The sequence below is a fragment of the Nicotiana tabacum genome, chromosome 16, assembly GCF_000715075.1.
Source record: "Nicotiana tabacum cultivar K326 chromosome 16, ASM71507v2, whole genome shotgun sequence".
NCBI classification, from domain to species: Eukaryota; Viridiplantae; Streptophyta; class Magnoliopsida; order Solanales; family Solanaceae; genus Nicotiana; species Nicotiana tabacum.
Window position 1 is genome coordinate 100,115,080 of NC_134095.1, and position 22,241 is coordinate 100,137,320.

The 22,241-nt window shown below is 39.1% G+C and overlaps 1 protein-coding gene across 1 annotated transcript; it reads left to right on the forward strand.

Moving 5' to 3' along the window:
- Positions 1 to 776: 776 nt before the first annotated feature.
- LOC107778912 (putative arabinosyltransferase ARAD1) lies at positions 777 to 8,456 on the forward strand. The gene is made up of 4 exons (XM_016599237.2): positions 777 to 1,416; positions 7,041 to 7,337; positions 7,417 to 7,512; positions 7,911 to 8,456. The coding sequence occupies exons 1-4, from the start codon at positions 913 to 915 to the stop codon at positions 8,325 to 8,327; spliced, it is 1,314 nt and encodes a 437-aa protein (XP_016454723.1). The 5' UTR covers positions 777 to 912; the 3' UTR covers positions 8,328 to 8,456.
- Positions 8,457 to 22,241: the final 13,785 nt, after the last annotated feature.

The following is a 22,241-nucleotide window of genomic DNA, read 5'->3' on the forward strand; positions in this document are numbered from 1 at the left end:
TAATTATTCTTCTAAAAATTTACACAAATCCAAAGGAACTAATGTGTTGCTTTTCTTTTTATGCAAAAACAATGTTAAAATTTGTACTCCATAACTAAGAAAATACTCATTTTTTTTTGGTTGAAAAAGAAAGTACAATTTCTACAACATGAAAATAAAGTACTCATTTTGTTAAAATGAGAGAAAATAATTTTTCTACATCATGAAAAAAGAAAATACTCATTTTGTTGAAATGAAAGAAAATACGTTTTCTACATCATGAAAAGAAAATACTCATTTGTTGAAATGAAAAAAGATACTCTATTTATAACATGAAAAGAAAATACTATTAATAACATTTCTATTTAGGGTGGGGTGAATGATGGGGGTGGGGGGTAGGGGCGGGATGGGGTAGGGTGGGGGTGTGGGGTGGGTTGGTGGGGCTGGGCTGGGCAATGAAAGGAAGGTTGGAAAAGAGTTTTGTAAAATATTTTCTCTTCTCTTGATAAAGAAAATTGGAAGAAAATGAGTTCACGGGAAAAATATTTTTCAAAATATTTAAGCCAATTAAACATGGTTAAATTGAAACATATTTTACCAAACACACCCCACAAGTCTTTTGTTTTTCCGGTTTGACTTGTTTGTTGGTTCGCTTTGGCTTGTACACCCCCAGCAAGTTCCATCTCAATTGCCATTTTGTTTTCAGCGCTATAATAATACCCTGAACATCCCACCAAGATCTTCCACAAACCACAGCTCAGACTTTCCCATATCCCAAAAGCCATCACAGAGAATCTAAAACCCAAAAAATGTACAGAAGGTGAATATTTCATTCCTTACAATCCAATCCACCTCTTATTCGCCCTTTCCTCTTCGAATATTTCATGCATTTCCATGCTCCAAATTCATTAGTAAACTTCAAATTACACAAAAATGAAAGTGAAAGATACAATGAGTAAGAGTTTACTCATTTTGGCAGTGTTCATTTTGTTTCTCATTGCTTCTTTGTTCTATACTGGAAAAATCGATTACAGATCAAGCTTTTCGCTATTCGATTCCTTGCCCAGTAAAGTCAAGCCCTGTTTCACTGGATCGGAGCCTCTCAAGGTATACATGTACGATCTAGAGATGAAATACAATGTGGGTTTGTTCAAGGGCTCGCATTATAATGCGGCTCCTGTGACGATCGAGACATTGCCCAAGTGGCCCAAATCCACGGGTTTGAGGAGACAGCATAGTGTGGAGTATTGGATGTTGGCTTCATTGCTCTATGCAGGTGATGGTGAAAATGGAAATGGGTCCACTCGAGAGGCTGTTAGGGTTTTGGATCCGGATTCCGCTGATGTGTTTTTCGTGCCATTTTTCTCTTCCTTGAGTTATAATACTTTCTATAGACATGGCAATGATTCAGAGGTCAAATTTGATGATCAATTGCAGGTGTGATCTCTCTTTCTTATATGTATGTTTTCAGTGCTAAATGAGGAATGAATTGTTAGAAATGCTTGTCATATCTCATTTCGCATCTTCAAAATTAGTTCTCTGAATTTCATTTTAGAAATGATTTTATTGTTGTAATTCTCCTGAATTCTTAGTCATTGTTGTTACACTTCATTAGTTTGGTTGGAGATAAGTGGTGAGTGTTCCTTCATAATTAGGATAATTGTGAACTAGAGAACCTCTCTTACTGGGACTTACATTGGGCGGAAAACTTAGAAGATTTAAATGGCCGGCCCAACTAGTTTGAGATTGAGTTCTAGTTTTGGTGATTGGTTTTTAGTATATTACTGGTAAGGAACAAGCGAAAAGATTAGCAAGCTTTTAACTCGGGGGTCAAATATTTCAGCTATAAATATGTACTTAATTGAAAAGAAAGATGATCTTAATTATTCTTGTTTCTATTACTGGCAACAAGTGGGTTCCTCATAAGTATAGGATAAGAAAGAACATTATAGCTCTCATTCCTAATTTGAGGAATTGCAGTTTGTTCCTAGTTTCTTTTTTATGCACTCATGTGGTCTTAATTATTAAAAGAATTAGTTTAATGTCTAAGAAAACAAGATAAATATTACAGCTCATACTTAAGCGAGCTCTACCTGGAAACTTGTAGCTTCCAAATTCTAGTTAATGAATCCATTAAAAGGCTTGACCCTGACTGTGTACAGTTTGGCAATATTACCTGTGAAACTGGAGTAGAGATTGCTTCTTGCAATTTGTAGCGCAGCTTAAAAGTTGGCTATGTGAATATTCAACTACACGTTTGGTAGCACACTAGCACTCAATTTCTATGCACATTTTACTTATCTCGCACTCCTTCCATCCTGGAAACTTGACTTATTTTGACTGTTATGAAGACGAAGAGAAGTTTGAGTATATGTTGTACTGAAGTTAGATAAAATATTGTGTACAATAATAATTTAAAACATGGAAAAGTGGAATGCATTGATGAGATTGTGTGTTAGACAAAATCGTACATTTTATATTAGTTTGAATTTTTATAAAAATGAAAAAGCTTCCTGTTTAAGAAAATAGGACTAGTATTTTGGGACGGACAAAAAGGCAAGTAGGTCAAGTATTCCAATAAAGAGGAATCCGAGTAAACTCAGTTTACTCTGAAATGCTCCTTTTTGGTTAAACTGGCACTCAAGCAGTTTGACTCTCTCTCAAGGAGGTGGTCACTAATAGGACTTCTCGAGAGCCTTTTGATTGCTCATTGATCCAGTGGTGAGGTATTGCTACTTACTGGTTAAAGAAATGATAAATGCATCACAAAGTTAAATTGTTAGAGAAGGAACACTTAGAACCAATAAAATTTGCAAAGCAATATATGCATTTATTTGGTCTTATATAAAGTTCTCCTACATGTAGATTGTTAGTGAAAGAAGTCATTACCTTCTATTAATGACTAGGCAAAGATACAAAGTGACGTTACGTTGGTTCAATGTGGAATATTTGCAAAGGACCATGATAGTGTTGGAAGAGAAGGTGTATTCGTCGTTAATTGGTACCGACAAACATTTTTGTAGCATTCTTCTGGAGCCAAATGATGTATCTAAAATATTATTGATTGGCTGAGCATATAGTAATAGTTAGGAGCACATTATAACTGGTGAGGTGAGTCGGAGCCCCTTGCTAATTGGACTGGTCAAGTTAGTAAATTGTACAGATTTTTTGCATTGCTGGTATATGAAAATATAAAAAGTTGCAGATGATGGAGTGTTTGAATAGTATAAGAGAGTTATGAGAGTAAAAAAATGCTATTTGTGAAGCTCGAGGTGAAGTCTTATGTGAAACTTAGGATGCGGGGAGTTGATAAAGAAATGTATATCCAGTACACAGAATTGACAAGAATGGTAAAGAAGTAAACCTTGTTAAGTGTATTAAGACGAACCCCAAAATGTTTTGACAAGAGATAGTAAGATCAAAGAGGTGTGATACTGTTAGAACAGAAGTGATGTATTAACGGGCAATTGATCGAGAGAAACATTAAAGTAACATTCTTTTGGAGCTAAATCATTTAACTTGAAAAGTCAACTGACTGAGCCAGTAGTACTTAGGATCAAAGTTCAACTGGTGAGGTGGGTGGGAGTCCCTTTTAGTTGAGTTAGTCAAGTTATTAAGAATGCAGGCTTGAGCCGTCTTTTGCTAGTCTGGGAAGTTATGATAAAGTCAGAACATGGTGAAGCCTTTGAAGAGTATAACGGGAGTTAAGACAACAACAACATACCCAGTATTATCCCACACTGTGGGGTCTGGTATAACGGGAGTTAAGAAAGAAGGTAAAAAGGTTATTGGCCAAGCCGGGTAAAGTCTTATGTGACATTGTGACTTGTTCCAAAAAATAAGGATCGGGGAAGTGGAGAAAGAAAGTAAATCCTAGTACACAATGTCCAACAAGTTTGTCTTAGAGAAGAGGAGTAAAGATCTAAACCTGGTTAATTGTATTAAAGCAATGTCCAACAAGTTTTGACAAGCCATGTCCAACAAGTTTTGACAAGCGATAGTGAGATCAAAGAGAGATGTAAATGCTATTTTAATCAGTTGCTTATCTCAAATTACAAGGATAATGTTACTGTATTTGTATATCTGCGCAAGAGAGAAACTTAGCTACACTCATAAAACTAGATGTAAAGAAATTAAGGATGCCATAAAAAATCTGAGAGTAGAATTCCCTGTTGCTCAGATCATATAATAAAGGTTCTAAAGTGCCCTAGATAGGTTTAAATATTATGATATTCTAAGCTATCTATTTAATATATGAAGTAGTGAAAAAAGCAAAATAAGTAGAGAAAGAGTACCTTCTGTTCCTATATAAGAATAAATGAAATATGTAAAGTGTGGCTTATAGACTAACAGATATTGAAAATGTGTGAACGATTGCGGTAATAGTAATTTTTTCTTATAAATTAGATCGTGGTAGTAAACTTTTGACCCATAGAATAAACTTTGAGAAAAAAGAATGATAGAGCATTAGGGATATTAGAAGGGTGCAAAGAACAAATTGTTATTTATGGTGGGAAGATCTACAACCGATGCTCTGTGCTAGGTGCCGGAGAAGAAAGGAATTCATATCAAATACTCCCCCCCCCCCCCCACCGTTCAATTTATATTGCATAGTTTGGGCAGACATGAAGGTTAAGAAAGAAGATTTTCAAAATTTGCGGTCTTAAATATGCCATAACATGTGTGGCTATAAATGTTGGTCACTAAGGGTAAATGAGGTGTTGAAGTTTAATTGTTTTCAAATTAAGAAGTTGTCATTCTTTTTTAGAATGGACTAATAAGGAAGTAGTGCCAATATTTTATTAATTGGGGGGGGGGGGTATAAATTTGATAGATGAAGTGTTGTATAAATTTCATAAAGGATGTGTATTAAAGAGCTATCACAGGCATGAGACCATCAAGATATAAAGGAGCTTCTTAAATCTATCAGTTTACACCAAAGATCTATTTATCTCTTGCTTGGGCTAACTTATGGATGAACTAGCTATGTGCACAAGATGAGGCCCCATGGTGCAACTGCATACTATCTGCAGATGATATTATTATTGACAAAATTAGCGAGAATTCAGTTAACCAAAAGCTTGCACTGTGCGGAAACTCTCAAGAAAGTAAGTTGTTTGGTTCAAGGGACTAGGTGGGCTATTCCAGCATAAATTTTGAGATTAAAATTATCCCGTATTTGATTGGAGGTATTAGCTAAAACCGGTATTATTTTTATACTAAAATCTTGGTATAACTAATTCCACATATTAGGTGGGATAAGTTATCCAGGTTATAGTCCCGGTTTTAATCACAGGATTATAATCTTGCGATAGCTTGATTTTGAACCAAACGACCCCTAATAGTTTTAGGATAAGTAAGCAAGACCACACATCCATTGCATGTTTTGCCCCATAAGAAGAATAAAGTTGAAGTGAGATTATGCAAAATATGATATCTGAATGAAGATAGTTATGGTATCTAGGCTCAATATCCCAAGTAGATATTCATATATCTAGGCTCAGTGTTCTGAATTGGTAGTTGGGATATTTAGGCTCAGTATTCCTAGTGATGGAAGGATAAGATGATGTGTAATCAGTTTTATCAAAGGCGAAAAGCGCAAAAAACTCTAAGGTATGTTGGGGCTTTAAGTGCAAAGCGCAAATAAAACGTGGGCTTTAAAGATAAAAGGCGCAACTGGAGAAAAAGTAAAAATATGTATTTGTAGTCCAAGACTAATAGTTATAAGCATGAATAACAAATACATTGACAAAAAAATTGAAAAACATTTACGATAAAGTGAAATATCAATTGTTTAATGTCGCATTTTCATGATTACATTCATTGGTAAGGAAAAGTATGTCTTAGAGCCTTGATGCGACAGTAAAGCGCCCACAAAGCGAACCGAAGCACTCAACATGTTTTGAGCCTCGCCTCAGTGCTTAAGCGCACCTTTGACAACACTGAATGTAATACATATAAGATTGATGAAATGGAGGAGCTCTACCATAAGAAGATGCTTGCCACAAGTGATAGGCAAGTTCTATATGCCGCCATGGTAGAGGTGTGCATAATTTGGCATATACCGAATTATCGAACCGAAATTGAAGATTTCGGCATTTGGTATTATGGTGTGGTATTTGGTTTAAGTTTATAAAAAATTTGGTATTCGGTATTTAGAAAAAATATATCGAAATACCGATATTGTACTGAGATACATACTAACTTACACAATACACATATATTAGATTATAACATAAATGTAAAATGCCTAAAAGTTTACTTTCTTTATCCTTAGTGCCATTCTCATGTCATTGGTCGATGAATCTCAATGGAATACTGTGATGTGAGCAATTAAATTAAAACATCTAATTATCTTTAATTCTCTTTTTCCTCATTGTAAAAGATCTGATTCACTTCAGATCATTAATGCTAGTTCAACTTAATTTTGTTTTGCATTATTTTTCATATTCCTCTATTTATTTCAGAATTGATGGTACTCCAGTTCAAAAGTTCATACGTGATCACATAAGCCTTTCCTCTAACTCATTCTCAAGAAAATTGAAAGTTCCAGAAAGTACTTCATTTGATTATGTGTTTTTTTCCAAGATTTTTTTACCTCTTAAAGGCAAAAAAGAAAGTTTCAATCTCTATCAAAACCGAACAAACCAATGTTTAAATAAACCGAAACCAAAAGGAGAAAAATCGAGCCATATTGAATTTAATTAGATATGATATTGATATAGCATTTTAACAAACCGAATACTGAAAATATCGAACCGAAATATCTAAAAACTGTACCATACCCATAGACGAGCACCTCTAAAGAAGAGAACACAATGTAGACCAAAAGTTCATGTAGACGATATCAACGATAAGGTCTTATTGTGTTGGTACTCATACATTGGGATTGGTGTTTTCCTAGAGTCTTTGTAGTTTGCGTGGAGATTTGTATATTGGTGGTGTAGGGATTCATATAGCTGATCCAATTAGTTTGGAAATGAAGCATATTAGTACTAGTGTTATTCCAATATTCTCCCTGTAATAATAATTTTCCTGCATTGACTTTGTTGTTCTAACAGGCTGAAATTGTTGACTTCTTACAAAAATCTGAACATTGGAAGAGGTCTTCTGGCCGGGATCATGTGATCCCAATGCATCATCCAAATGCTTTCAAGCGTTATCGGGAGAAGGTGAATGCTGCTATCTTCGTTGTTGCAGATTTTGGTCGCCCTCGTCCAACTGTGTCTAATTTGAGGAAAGATGTAGTGGCCCCATATGCACATGTAATTGAAACTTTTGTAGCTGATGACATTTCAGACCCATATGAGTCTCGTACAATGCTTCTTTTCTTCCGGGGGAGGACAGACAGGAAAGATGTATGCTTATTTCAGTTACGAATAAATCAATTATGCATTCTCAAATGATAAAAATCTTTCTGACTCTAGTATGATGCAGGAAGGGAAAGACCGTCAGCAATTGAAAGACATGTTAAGTGGTCAAAAAGATGTTGTCTTCGAAGCAACAGGAATCTCAGGGGAAGGTGTAAATGCAGTAAGTTGTTTAATTATGCAAACTGATTATGTATAATCAGGGGGTATCTCTTAGTTGTTACATCTGGAAAATATGAGAGCACATTCCGATGTGTATATATAATGTCATATGTTAGATACTTACATAATTGGCCATTTCTATTCGCCTGACAGTTTTAAGTTTCCCTGACGTATCAGTTGCCTTTTTATTCTGTTACCTAATATTTTCAGTAGGTACCGCTGCAGTTCACATTCAGCAAATAGTCCCTCACTTGACTAATCGGCTTAACTTCAAGACGACTCATCCTCTTCAATGATTAGCTCCTTTTTGTTCTGATCCCCTTCCTCCTTCCATCAATGTCTTGTTATTTTTGCCTGTACTTCTTCACATTTACTTATAAGTTTCCCTTTGTATGTCAGTCAACAAATGGGATGCGTTCTTCGAAGTTTTGTCTAAACCCAGCAGGTGACACACCCTCATCTTGCCGCCTGTTTGATGCTATAGTTAGCCATTGTGTTCCTGTAATTGTGAGTGATAAAATTGAGCTACCTTTTGAGGATGAACTAGACTACACCAAGTTTTCGATATTCTTCTCACGTCAGGAGGCAAAGAAAGAAGGATACATGCTTGATCAACTCAGGAGCGTTTCAAGAGCTAGATGGCTTGAAATGTGGAGCTATCTTAAGAACATTACCCATCACTTTGAGTACCAGTACCCTCCAAAGAAGGGTGATGCAGTAAACATGATATGGAGGCAGGTGAAGCACAAGCTTCCTGCTGCAAAACTTGATGTACATAGAAATAGGAGGCTGAAAGTGCCAGATTGGTGGAGATAGTGCTTGAAGCTTGCTGGTATAATACTGTACATTTGTATACATAGGCAAAAACCCCTTAAGGGGAACCCTTAATCAAGCAAAGATAACGATAATCACGGCATCAGGATTATTGGAACAGTTTTAACATTAGTTGAACAATTCTTTTAAGATTTCTTTTTTTTTTCTTTTCCTGGAGGCTGAACGTTACTTGTTTTTTCCAACGATAGCTTGCCCCAGTATTCAATATGGCTTTGTAGCGTATTCATTAATTGCATTAATAGACGCTGAGATATATCATTTTCTCACTAGGGCTATGTATTTGAGGAGTTATTCACATAGTGCCAAGTTAGACATGTTCTCTCGAAAAACTATTACATGCTTCAGTTCACCATTTAAGTTGGGCTAGTCAGTTGAGTCCCATCCCGCATGTCAGGTGTAGCAGCCTCAACTGGAGACTGAAGTGATGCCGTGCTAGTAGTTTGGAGAAGGGAAGGGAGGAATTTTGCAGCTCTCTTCTCCATTGACCTGCCAACGGCATTTACTAGATGTTCGTGTACTTGAAACTAGCTTTTGCTCCTAATATACCTGTTTACCCTAAAAACGAATAACAATTGAATTTAAACTGTGGTTTTAAGGACAAGTGATTTTACTTGGCACAAATTGAGAGAAAACGTAAATTGATATTGAAATTGACAGTAAATAGAAATTAAAGCAAACCAAATGAATCAAATAGGCTTGGCCCTCGAATTTGATCGTCCTAGAACCAAGTGAGGATTCAGTTTATACAAGAACAAAGTAACAGAAATATTGAGAGCTTAAGAGAAAGTGAATATATAGCTTTTTGTAACGTTAAGCTGATGCCCCTTTTACAAATGATCAGACCCCTTTATATAGTAGGGGATCCTACTCTTGGTACAATTTTAAATACAGTAAGAAATTTCATGATTGGCTAATTAATCGGCCTCTTCTTGATACGTGCCGGGATGCGCCGTGATCCTCGCTTGATTGCGGATATTTCGTCTTTCCGTTACTTGACCCAGTAAGCTACCCTCGATCTACATCTTATTCGGTCCCAGTCTTGGTCGATCTTAATCTTGGTCGGTCTCGGTTTTGGTCGGTCTCGATCTTAATCGGTCTCAGGGTCTCGAGCTTGACAACCTAACTCTACACCATAGTTTGATATAAATCGGAGTCGATCCTTGACTAATCATGCTCCAGCCCAGATCAGTTGCATAAAAAGGGCAAGCCCGATTTTGACCGTATAGAGATAGTCCCCTAATTTTTTGGAGAGTAATGACAAGAAACGATTTGAGCCCTCGATCTTCATCATGACGTAAGCATCATGACATAAGCAACAGAGGTGACCGAAACGTCTCGTTGGTACAATTTCCCAGGCATTTAATGCGTGCTAGTCGACGGTCGGCCGCTACCAGATTTTGAACCGTCATCTTAAACCTATAAATGTATCTTTCTTCATTTGCCCGAACTTTACTTTCAAATCTTCTCTGCTTTCACCCTCAAAATTCTTTGCCTTCCTCAAAGCTTTGTATCTTCAGATCTTTGGTGTTTCTTCACCCGTTTCATCCAAAAATAACTAGTGTTTCTTCCCAGTTCCCATTCTTCTTCATTTCTAAAAGTAAAAATGGCTAAGACTTCAAAAACTGTTCCGCGAAAGAAAACTGCTTCTTCATCAAGGCCCGCTGGCGACGGAGCCGTGGCGGAACCTCATCTAGAGGACTTCGTTCCGAAAAAGTGCCCCACTACTGTCTATTTTAAGGTAGAGAATACTCCCTCGGTAACGGATCGATGCGAACCGATGTCGAGGTACACATGTACAATTACCGGCGATCTCCTCGACCAAGTTAAAGAGGACTGCAACTGGGTTGACAAGAACATAGTGGTGCCCTCGCCCGAGGAATCAATCACTACCCATGTGGAAGGGTTTCTAAGTGTTAACACTTATCCTTTCACATTGGGTCCTTAGACCTCATAATCATTGCCTTCTGCAAGAGGCAGGATGTGACTCTTGGCCAGATCCATCCGTCATTCTAGAGGATCATGATCCTCCTCCGATTTTTTGTAAACAAGATCGAGGGGCATCCTTTTACCCTCGATCACCTTATGCGTCTCTACAGTTGTGAGCATGTGATTTTTGCCCTATATGAATTACTCCTATAAAATCCAAGAAAATAGATTTTTCCAATTATTTGCTGTTTTATATGAATTTTGTAGGATTTTTATTAATTGTTTGCATTTTTGTGCACGTTTAATTTTTATTAAAATCATGAAAATGCCAAAAGTACCATGCATTGCATTTAGGTTTTGTTTTTACATTTTAGGATTAATTAGTTAATTATTTGTTTTATTAAAAAGTGAAAATCACAAAATGACCCATTTTACATTTTTTACCTTTTAATTTTAGATTAGTGATTTTTCTCTTTTAATTTAGAATCAAGTAATTTTATAATTTTTGTAATTAGATATTTTGTTTAATTTTATAATTTTAGACTAATTTTGGAATTTAATATAGGATTTTTCATTAAAAAAACAAAAAAAAAACAAAAGGAAATTAAGGGTTTGGAAAGAATGATTTTGTTTCGAATTTGGGCCATTTCTTAAGCCTGAACCCATTCCCAAACACATCCCAACCCAAGCCCAAATAAACCTTACCTGGTCCAGCCCCAGCTCCAAGAAACAACCCCATTTTGCCTCATCTTTCATCTCAGCCGTTGGATTCGTTTGATCCAACGGCTCAGAACTCACCTCTTATTAACTATAAAACTGTCCGAACGAGTCCATCCCCATTTCCCTTCTCATTTCGTTTCCCTCACCTACAGAGACCAAACCCTAGCCGCCTTCACTCCCTCACCGGCTCCGCCGACCGAAAATCGTCTCACGGAGGCGGACCACCTCCAAACCTCCCCAAATCAACACCCCAAAACCCTCATCTTCTCCCCTTTCCAAATATCCTAACCAATTTCCCTAAATCCTTATCAAACCCTTCGAATATTAGATCGAAATCAGAATCCCCAAAACCTAGTTCACCCAAATCGCCCCAAATTCACACTTTATAATCCTTGCACCCCTCTAAACCTAAACCACCATTAATCCCCCTCTAATCACCCCTAATCCTGTCAAATCTTAAATCTAAGATTCTGCAAAAAACCCTATTTTTTCCTTTCTTCTTTTTCTCGGTCAGTATTTGGAGTGTGTGAACCCAAACGTCCATTAATTGATTGTTCTTGGTAAGAACTGCCAACTAATGGATGTATAAGTTCACGAGTTGTCACAACCCTATCTCCGAACTCGGTCGTGATGGTGCCTCTCGCGAAGACAAGGCTAGCCAATTAAGCCCAATTCACTTTTTAAAACAGTTTAACAATATAAAAGCAGTCTAAACATGCTTTAATGATAATAGGTAGCGGAAATACAACCCAACACAGTCCTAACCGTGGTGTCACAAGTCACGAGCATCTACTGGGGTATAAATACAACTGAAAATCTGAAGTGTACAAATACAGACTAATGAAATGAAGAGAGAGAAAAGCGGTGTTGCGAACGTCGGCAACTACCCTGCTATACTCCGATGATTCTGCATCCGACCAGCCAATACCCGCTACTGAGTTCAGAAATACCTGAATCTGCACACAAGGTGCAGAGAGTAAAGTGAGTACTCCAACTCAGTGAGTAATAATCATAACTAAAGTCTGAATGGTATGAAATCACGTAAAGCATATCAGGATGCTGTATAGAAGCAGTTCAAATCCAGTAAGAGAGCAGTGAAGCTGTAAAATCTCTTAAAACATCTTAGCTCAGTTTGAAACTTCTTTGAAAATGACTTTTTCAACAGTTATGCAAATGAATACAAAACAATTAGTGCAGATAAGCACAGAAATCCACCCCTCGAGCATAAATACACAATTTAAACAGGTAAATGGCAGGAAAATAAGAAAAGATAAGCACATAAGGTTCGCCCCCGGGCACAATGTCATCAAATCCGCCCCTCGGGCAATGTCTCAGAACAGTACCAGCCCCTCGGGCTCAATCTCAGAACAATACCAGCCCCTCGAGCTCAATCTCACATCACAATGGGTACCCGCGCTCATTGGGGGTGTACAGACTCCGGAGGGGCCCCTTACGGCCCAATCGCAATACCAAGCCATCTCGTGGCATCAAATCTAGGACCTCGGCCTCATATCAATCAAAAAGCCACCTCGTGGCGTACATATCTCAGGCCCTCGGCCTCATAATCAAATCAGTATGTCACTGCTGCGGCGTGCAGCCCGATCCAAAAGTATCCTCACAATACAGGCCCTCGTCCTTACTCAGTCAAAAATCACATAAGCCACTCGGGCAACAGTAAAACATGATGCTCATCCCAAAATGTTATTTGAAATATCATTTCAAGTGTTAAAGCAAAATAAACTTGGCTGAGTTTTGAAAACAGTGGAAAATAACATGACTTAGTTCAAGTATAAAATCAAAAGAGTGAGGAAATATCACCAACAATCCCCGAAGGGTTCAAATAGCTGGCACTAGGCCCAAATATGGCATTCAGCCCAAATAATGATGATAACAAATAGTTTTCAGTCAAATACGCGGTAAAATCATCAATTGGGACGGACCAAGTCACAATCCCCAATAGTACACGACTCCACACTTGTCGTCAAGCGTGTGCCTCACCTCAATATAGCACTACGAGGTGCAATCCGGGGTTTCAAATCCTCAGAGCATCATTTACAATCATTACTCACCTCGAATCGGCTCTAGCTCGCGATGCCTTTGCCCCTCGAATCGGCCTCCACGTGCATCGAATCGATCCAAAATCAGAACGAGTACGTCAAAATATGCTAAGGGAACAAAGCCCAAGCAAAAACAATCAACAAAGGGCACAAATCCCGAAATTACCAAAACCCGAGCCCCGGGCACACTTCTTGTAACTCAGAAATTTTTACATCAATAGATTCCTCATCTTCCCACGAGTCTATGCATATCAAGAATACCAAAATCGGAGTTCAAATGACCCGTCAAATCCTCAATTTAAGGCCTCTTAACTCAAGCCCTAATCCTCCATTTGTAGCCCTTTAATTCATTTAATTTCAGCCTTAATCTATGAAATACTACCATAGAAATGTGTTTTAGGTCCAAAATCCTTACCTTAATGAGGTTCCCTTGAAATCCCTCTTCCAAATCATCCAAAAGCTCTCAAGCCGAAGTCAAAAATGGTGGAATAACTCAAACTCGCGAAATAAAAATGACTTATATGATCTGCCCAGGCCTTTCCGCATCTGCGGCATTTTAACCGTATCTGCGGTACCGCATTTGCGGTCTACCCTCCACATCTGCGGAAATCACTTAAGGGACCATAATCTGCATCTGCGATGCAAACTCCGCATCTGCGACTCCGCAGCTGCGGCTATCCTGACAGCTTTTGCGGTCCCTGCCAAATTCCTCCTCGTCCGCTTCTGCGGCCATTCCAATGCATATGCGGTGCCGCACCTGCGGTCCCCAAACCGCAGGTACGAAAATACCAGAAGCAGCAATATCAGCTGCTGCAACATAAATTTCTCCGCTAACCATCCGAAATCACCCCGAGGCCCTTGGGACCTCAACCAAACATGCTAACATATCAAATAATATCATTCAAACTTGTTCCAACCTTCGGAACACACCAAACAACATCAAAATGCCAAATTTGCATCGGATTCAAGCCTAAGAATCCCAAAATCTTCTAGATTACGCTTTAGATAAAAAACCCAACCAAACCACGTCCGAATGACCTAAAATTTTATACACACATCCCAAATGACACAATGAAGCTACTGCAACTCTCGAAATTCCATTCCGACCTCTATATCAAAATCTCACCTATCAACTGAAAAACGTCGAAATCTCAATTTCGCCAATTCAAGCCTAAGCTTTCCACGCACTTCCAAAATGCATTACGATCACGCTCCTAAGTCCCAAATCACCTAACAGAGCTAACCAAATCATAAAAATTCCAATCCGAGATCATATACAAACAAGTCAAATATTGGTTAACCCCTTTCAAATCTCAAGCTTCAAACTGTGAACTGTTCTTCCAAGTTTATTCCGATTATCCTGAAAACCAAAACCAACGATTTACATAAGTCATATTACATTACATGGGGCAAGTCATGCCTGAGAACTGCCGAGCGAAATGCAAAAGCTCAAAGCGACCGGTTGGATCGTTACATTCTCCCCCACTTAAACATACGTTCGTCCTCAAACGTGCCCAGAGTTGTTCCAAAAGCCAACCAATTGCTGAATAACCTCACCATGCACATACCCGGGGGTGATCCCATGTCACCCTATCTCACATAGGTTCGATAACACAATATAACTAAAATTTCACAATCCATCCTAGTCCATGAACTATGGAACCACATTTCCTCTTCTAAAATCATCGACACGATCAGAATTTCACATTTATACTGTGAATAAGTCCGAACAAGCGGTAACAAACCATATATGCTATCTCCGGTGCAATCACATAATGTACCACATAACTCAACACTTGTAGTGATAACTTCTAACCACAGCAGCTGCACACAACATCCTATACCGATAGAAAAACTCTTATCAACTAGAAGTCTTATCCCAACACTTTCATATACTGCTTATGATCACTAAGACACGCGGTAAGCCGTAACTATTTCCCAGATCAACCATTCATGGAGCCACTTCTTCCTTGGCAAATACCACAGCAAATTTCTGAACCGAAGTTCGATACTATCCTTCCAACATGCTGAAATCGCATCCATTCGTATTTATTAGTGATCCCCAACGATCTTCTATAATCCAACACATTACTCTGGTGACATGACACATCCATACAGGCCTAAGCCATAACTTGCACAATACACGCACCAATACACAACAGTCCGAACATACTCAAATCATGAAAATGACTTAAATGAAAGAGCTGTACCTCAAGTTCACCAGTACCACCACAACACAAGGCGGAGAATCCGTCTCACATCGTAGGAACAGAACACAAGAATCTAACCCGCAAGGTCATACCTCCACATAACTTCACTGCGATGTGCGATCCTATCCAATATTTCTCCACATGAACCACCTTAAATCACTATGCTCGAAATCGACAACCACACACAATTGGATGTCTGAAACCAAAGCAAATCATCATACCCACGGTGAAGAAAATAACATACACCACACTAACCCAAAAGGACATAACCGATACGTCATTCACCGAGCAACACCCAATCACTCTTCCCGCTCGACTTCCACCATGAAACCCCAATAGAACCGCACCATATGTGCCCATAGCCAACAAATCATAACATCTCGCAACACAGAAAGGTAATTCATGGATCTCCCCAGATTACTAATAAGCTCAATAACAATCGAATCAACACATCCCTCTACGGTACAATTAGGATCCAACCAAGCAGGCTCAAATTAGAACACGCATCCATATTGGCCTGCCAACGAACTCCTTATCACGAAAATCCTGGAGCTGCTCTTCAACTCTTTTAACTCTGCCGGTGCCATACGATACGGTTCCTGACATCAAATCAATACCGAAATCAACAACCTTGCCCGACGACATGCCCGACAACAAGAAACATATCCGAAAAGTCCCTCATCACCGGAACTAAATCAATGGTAGGAGCCTCTGCACTGACATCTATCACGAAAACCCAACTAAGAAAAACAATCCTTCCCAGCCGTCCACTAGGTCTTCGAATCATAACCACTCCACTAGGATATAATCCGTCGAACCTCGCCACTCAATCCGTGATATTTCCGGCATAGCCAACAACGTCACCTTAGCGCAATAGTCCAGAATGACACCACACAGAGACAAATAATCTGAACCCAATATCACATCCAAAATCTAACATACCAAGCAACAAAAGTTCCGTTCGGGTCTCCAAATCCCAATAGTCACTAAACAATGCCGATACACATGACTCACAACCACCACATAACCTGAATATGAGAACTTCCCGTCTCCAACTCCATATGGCCCATGAATCAACATATCTAGTCCCAATTCTGCCGTCCGAATACATATCACACCTCAAATACCCAATCATTCCATGAGAGATAATCTAGAATTTCTCTATGCCACCAAGCAAACTCGAATATCAGCAGTCGATCTAATAAGTAAATGCCGCAATACTACCGAAGTATCATCAACTTAATCACATTGCCCTTTCTGAAACATATGCCCTCGTCAAATTACCCCAAATTAGCAATACCATTTCCTTAATCATCCGAAGACCCTTTCTCTAATTATCTGAAGCTCATTCCTCTAATTGTCTAAAACTTCCTGCCGCCTAAGAGTTTGTGACCTTCCTTTCAGAACCGAACCACAACCTTACACACATGATTCTCAATCCTTCACAACATACCGCATAACCCGTACCATCCTAGAATAACCATGAGAATTTCATATCCCTTATGAACCACAAGAAGCTATGCATTCCACAAGCCAAGAACTTCCCATTGATCCCATCTAGAAGAGAACCACTATACATCCCATGCTCCTCACTCCAATAGGAAAAAATATACCTCTCTAACTGTGGTGGAATCCATCTAGAACTCCCCGAATTCCTTTTGCACAACACTAACTCATCAGGACTGAATCCTTCTAACTCAGCTAAGCTACGCATGTCACTAAAACTCAAAAGAATTGCCGTGAAACACCTGCAGAGACTCGTTACCTTGTAAACACCCAAGGAACTAATCATATCCTTAACATACCGATCTGGCCTACTACCACGCTATCCCATCTATCCGAGTTTCCCTCTGATCTACCGTCAGCTTGACACTTCTTCTTGCTACAACGCCATAATTCCTCAACCCAGACTCACCACGCGAGACCCAAGCACAAAACCACACCGTCCAAAACTCATAAGCCGCTGAATACTCTCTTAAATATTCGTAAAAGCACCACATTCAAAATACTTTACTCTGAGAAAACTTCCTGCGAATCTAAATCCATTACCTTTACCTTCCTGATACAAATACATATAATCCCATAATTAATATAGAAAATACCACAAGTCTTGACATCTTCCAATGAAAACTCAGTTTCTAACCACATATACAACCTTAAAATTCCCCATTTTACATGTAGAATCTTGAACACATTAGAACCATTCTCGAGAGTCATTCACTCTATTCAAATTGCAATTAGCCTGACCAAACGAACATAACCACCCGTGCCTCAATAGCACTCCAACACCGCTGAGTGTAACCTCATCCTAGAACAACTAAGCCACTTCCTGCTCTATGCACCGAGCAAACAACTCAAGACATTCCATGATTCTCATACCCTATGTAGCATAATATAACCTCTATCAAAATTTTCCTTTGCTCGAGCCATCCTCGGTCTCAATTTCCGCAAGCCATAACTGATTCACTATAGCACCTAACCGTGCAATTGCCTATTCAATAGCAGACTCCCCCACTTGGCTCGAAGCCATAGATCAACATACACTCAATAACTCATAATGATTATACTCTATTGATGCCATGATACCATAGTGAGATTAAACTCAAATCTTTTATAAGCTTGTGGAAACACAGATCATCTAGAATTTTAACTCTTCTACAAATCTCGCATTCCACTCTCGCAATAGTTACACCCACTCTCGAAGTGACCCAATTTAAATTGCAACACATATCTTTCACTCGCAAATAAGATCTTCTAACAGACACATAAGGATCGTACAACCTCAGGACACTTCGTAGGAGACAACCCACCTGCTTTGCCTCTAACTAACATTTTTGTATACCTTCCACCGTCATAAACTGTACGTAGTCACTTAGTCTTCTTGAGTCTGAACTCATACCGTAACATGAAATTTACTTCACTCACAACTGGTAAACATGAAAAGATCCTTCACACGCCCATAACTCAGGGCTATAACTCGAATCAAGATGGAATTCAAGCACCTAATAGTTCTTCTATCCTCTAGCAGACCCTTCTCGTCGCCTCCAAATCATATGGATACATCTCGCAGTACTAGCATACTCATCACATAGTTATCCAACCGTCACTCCCACTAGTAGGGACACTACCAAACATATGAGTTCAAAAACACTTGTTCACACAATCAGCATCTCGGTGCTCAAGCTATAGGCAAAGATCCAGCCTCAAGTTCTCCAGACTGGCCCAACATCAACTCACAGAGATCACATCTCGCCCCTCGATCAGGGAATCACAAACCATGGAGGCACATCTGATACTGAGTGCTCATGCGCGCATACGAACGCGTGGAAGGAATTCAAGAGTTACTTTTCAAGCTAAATCAAGGATGCACGATTAGAATTCAAGAATGTGAAGTTTTCCTAAAGGTTCTGCAGCCTCTCGAGAATAAATATAGACGTCTCCGTACCAATCCGCGAGACTCTACTAAACCCGCTCATGACTCGTGAGACCTATATAACATAGGATCTGATACCAACTTGTCATGACCCTATCCCCGAACCCGATCGTGATGGAGCCTCTCGCGAAGACAAGGCCAGCCAATTAAACCCAATTCACTTTTTAAAATAGTTCAACAATATAAAAATAGTCTAAACATGATTTAATGATAATAGGTAGCAGAAATACAACCCAACATAGCCCTAATCGGCGTGTCACAAGTCACAAGCATCTACTAGGGTATAAATACAACTGAAAATCTGAAGTTGTACAAATACAGACTAATGAAATGAAGAGAGAGAAAAGCGGTGCTGCGAACGTCGACAACTACCCTTCTAAACTCTGATGATTCTGCATCCAACCAGCCAATACCCGCTACCGGGTTCAGAAATACCTAAATCTGCACACAAGGTGCATGGAGTAAAGTGAGTACTCCAACTCAGTGAGTAATAATCATAACTAAAGTCTGAATGGTACGAAATCACGTAAAGCATATCAGGATACTGTATAGAAGCAGTTCAAATCCAGTAACAGAGCAGTGAAGCTATAAAATCTCTTAAAACATCTTAGCTCAATTTGAAACTTCTTTGAAAATGACTTTTTAACCGTTATGCAAATGAATGCAAAATAATTAGAGCAGATAAGCACAGAAATCCGCCGCTCGGGCACAAATACAAAATTTAAACAGGTAAATGGCAGGAAAATAAGAAAAGATAAGCACATAAGGTTCGCCCCTCGGGCACAATGTCATCAAATCCGCCCCTCGGGTAATGTCATCAAATCCGCCCCTCGGGCAATGTCTTAGAACAGTACCAGCCCCTCGGGCTCAATCTCAGAACAATACCAGCCCCTCAGGCTCAATCTCACATCACAATGGGTACCCACGCTCACTGGGGGTATACAGACTCCAAAGGGGCCCCTTACGGCCCAAGCGCAATATCAAGCCATCTTGTGGCATCAAATCTAGGCCCTCGGCCTCATATCAATCAACAAGCCACCTCGTGGCGTACATATCTCAGGCCCTCGGCCTCATAATAAAATTAGTATCTCACTGCTGCGGCGTGCAGGCCGATCCAAAAGTATCCTCACAATACAGGCCCTCGGCCTTACTCAGTCAAAAATCACATAAGCCACTCGGGCAACAGTAAAACATGATGCTTAACCCAAAATGTTATTTGAAATATCATTTCAAGTGTTAAAGCAAAATAAATTTGGCTGAGTTTTGAAAACAGTGGAAAATAACATGACTGAGTTCAAGTACAAAATCAAAACAATGAGGAAATATCAACAACAATCCCCGAAGGGTTCAAATAGCTGGCACTATTCCCAAATATGGCATTCAGCCCAAATAATGATGATAACAATTAGTTTTCAGTCAAATACTCGGTAAAATCATCAATTGGGACGGACCAAGTCACAATCCCCAATAGTACACGACCCTACACTCATCGTCAAGTATGTGCCTCACCTCAATATAGCACTACGAGGTGCAATCCGGGGTTTCAAACCCTCAGAGCATCATTTACAATCATTACTCACCTCGAACCGACTAAATCTCTAGCTCGCGACCCCTTTGCCCCTCAAATCGGCCTCCATGCACGCCGAATCTATCCAAAATCAGAACGAGTACGCTAAAATATGCTAAGGGAACATAGTCCAAGCGAAAACAATCAACAAAGGGCACAAATCCCGAAATTACCAAAACCCGAGCCCCGATCCCACTTCTCAAAACTCAGAAATTTTTACATCAATAGATTCTTCATCTTCCCACGAGTCTATGCATATCAAGAATACCAAAATCGAAGTTCAAATGACCCGTCAAATCCTCAATTTAAGGCCTCATAACTCAAGCCCTAATCCTCCATTTTAGCCTTTTAATTCATTTAATTTCAGCCTTAATATATGAAATACTACCATAGAAGTGTGTTTTAGGTCCAAAATCCTTACCTTAACGAGGTTCCCTTGAAATCCCTCTTCCAAATCGTCCAAAAGCTCTCAAGCCGAAGTAAAAAATGGTGGAATAACTCAAACTCGCGAAATAAAAATGACTTATATGATCTGCCCAGGCCTTTCCGCATCTGCAGCATTTTAACCGCATATGCGGTACCGCATTTACGGTCTACCCTATGCATTTGCGGAAATCACTTAAGGGACCATAATCCGCATCTACGATACAAACTCCGCATCTGCGACTCCGCAGATGCGGCTATCCTGACCGCTTCTGCGGTCCCTGCCAAATTCCTCCTCGTTCGCTTCTGCGGCCATTCCAATGCATATGCGGCACCACACCTGCGGTCCCCAAACTGCAGGTGCAAAAATACCAGAAGCAACAATATCAATTGTTGCAACACAACTCCAAATTTCTCCGCTAACCATCCGAAATAACCCCGAGGCCCTCGAGACCTCAACCAAACATGCTAACATATCCCATAACATCATTCATACTTGTTCCAACCTTCGGAACATACCAAACAACATCAAAATGCCAAATTTGCATCGGATTCAAGCCTAAGAATCCCAAAATCTTCTAGATTATGCTTTAGATAAAAAATCCAACCAAACCACGTCCGAATGACCTGAAATTTTATACACACATCCCAAATGACACAACGAAGCTACTTCAACTCTCGAAATTCCATTCCGACCTCTATATCAAAATCTCACCTATCAATCGGAAAACGCCGAAATCTCAATTTCACCAATTCAAGCCTAAACTTTCCATGGACTTCCAAAATGCATTCCGATCACGCTCCTAAGTCCCAAATCACCTTATGGAGCTAACCAAATCATAAAAATTCCAATCCAAGATCATATACAAACAAGTCAAATATTGGTCAACCCCTTTCTAATCTCAAGTTTCAAATTGAGAACTGTTCTTCCAAGTTTATTCCGATTATCCTGAAAACCAAAACCAACAATTTACATAAGTCATATTACCTTACACGGGGTAAGTCATGCCCGAGAACTGCCGAGCGGAGTGTAAAAGCTTAAAATGACCGGTCGGGTCGTTACATGAGTGTTTCATTCAGAATAGTTCATCAACTGGTCCGGTCCAGAACAACCTTAGGTAATTCTTTTTCCATTTTTTGTTTTCTTTCTTTCTTTTCTTTTTTCTATACTACCTTTTTTTTCTTCCACTTGTTTCTTCCTTTTAGCATATATGATTTAGATAGTGACAGTGTTTCCTTTAATTGATATTGTCAACTTGTTTATAAAGCATGCTGAATCTTGCAATTCATTTAAAAGTTAATTTTGCATAGGTTTAGGCCTAATTAGGGTTTTGGTGAATCGATTATTCTGTCTTTGCTTTGTTTAAATGTTCCTCTCCCGTGTTTTGTAATTAGATTTCACGTGTTAATTGAGTTAATTAATCTATTTTGATTCATATACATGATTAGTTCAACTTCTAGGATTTCTTTGTGGTTTTTCTGATAAATGTTAGTTTGATTACTATAGTTAATTAGATAAAGCACCTTTTATTAGTAATTAGGTTAATTTTAGTTCAAATT

Bases quoted from the DNA above. Each gene is read 5' to 3' on its own strand.
- LOC107778912 (XM_016599237.2), top strand. From the start codon at position 913: ATGAAAGTGAAAGATACAATGAGTAAGAGTTTACTCATTTTGGCAGTG. The intron at 1,417-7,040 runs GTGTGATCTCTC...TTGTTCTAACAG, and splicing joins AATTTGATGATCAATTGCAG to GCTGAAATTGTTGACTTCTT. The intron at 7,513-7,910 runs GTAAGTTGTTTA...TTTGTATGTCAG, and splicing joins CAGGGGAAGGTGTAAATGCA to TCAACAAATGGGATGCGTTC.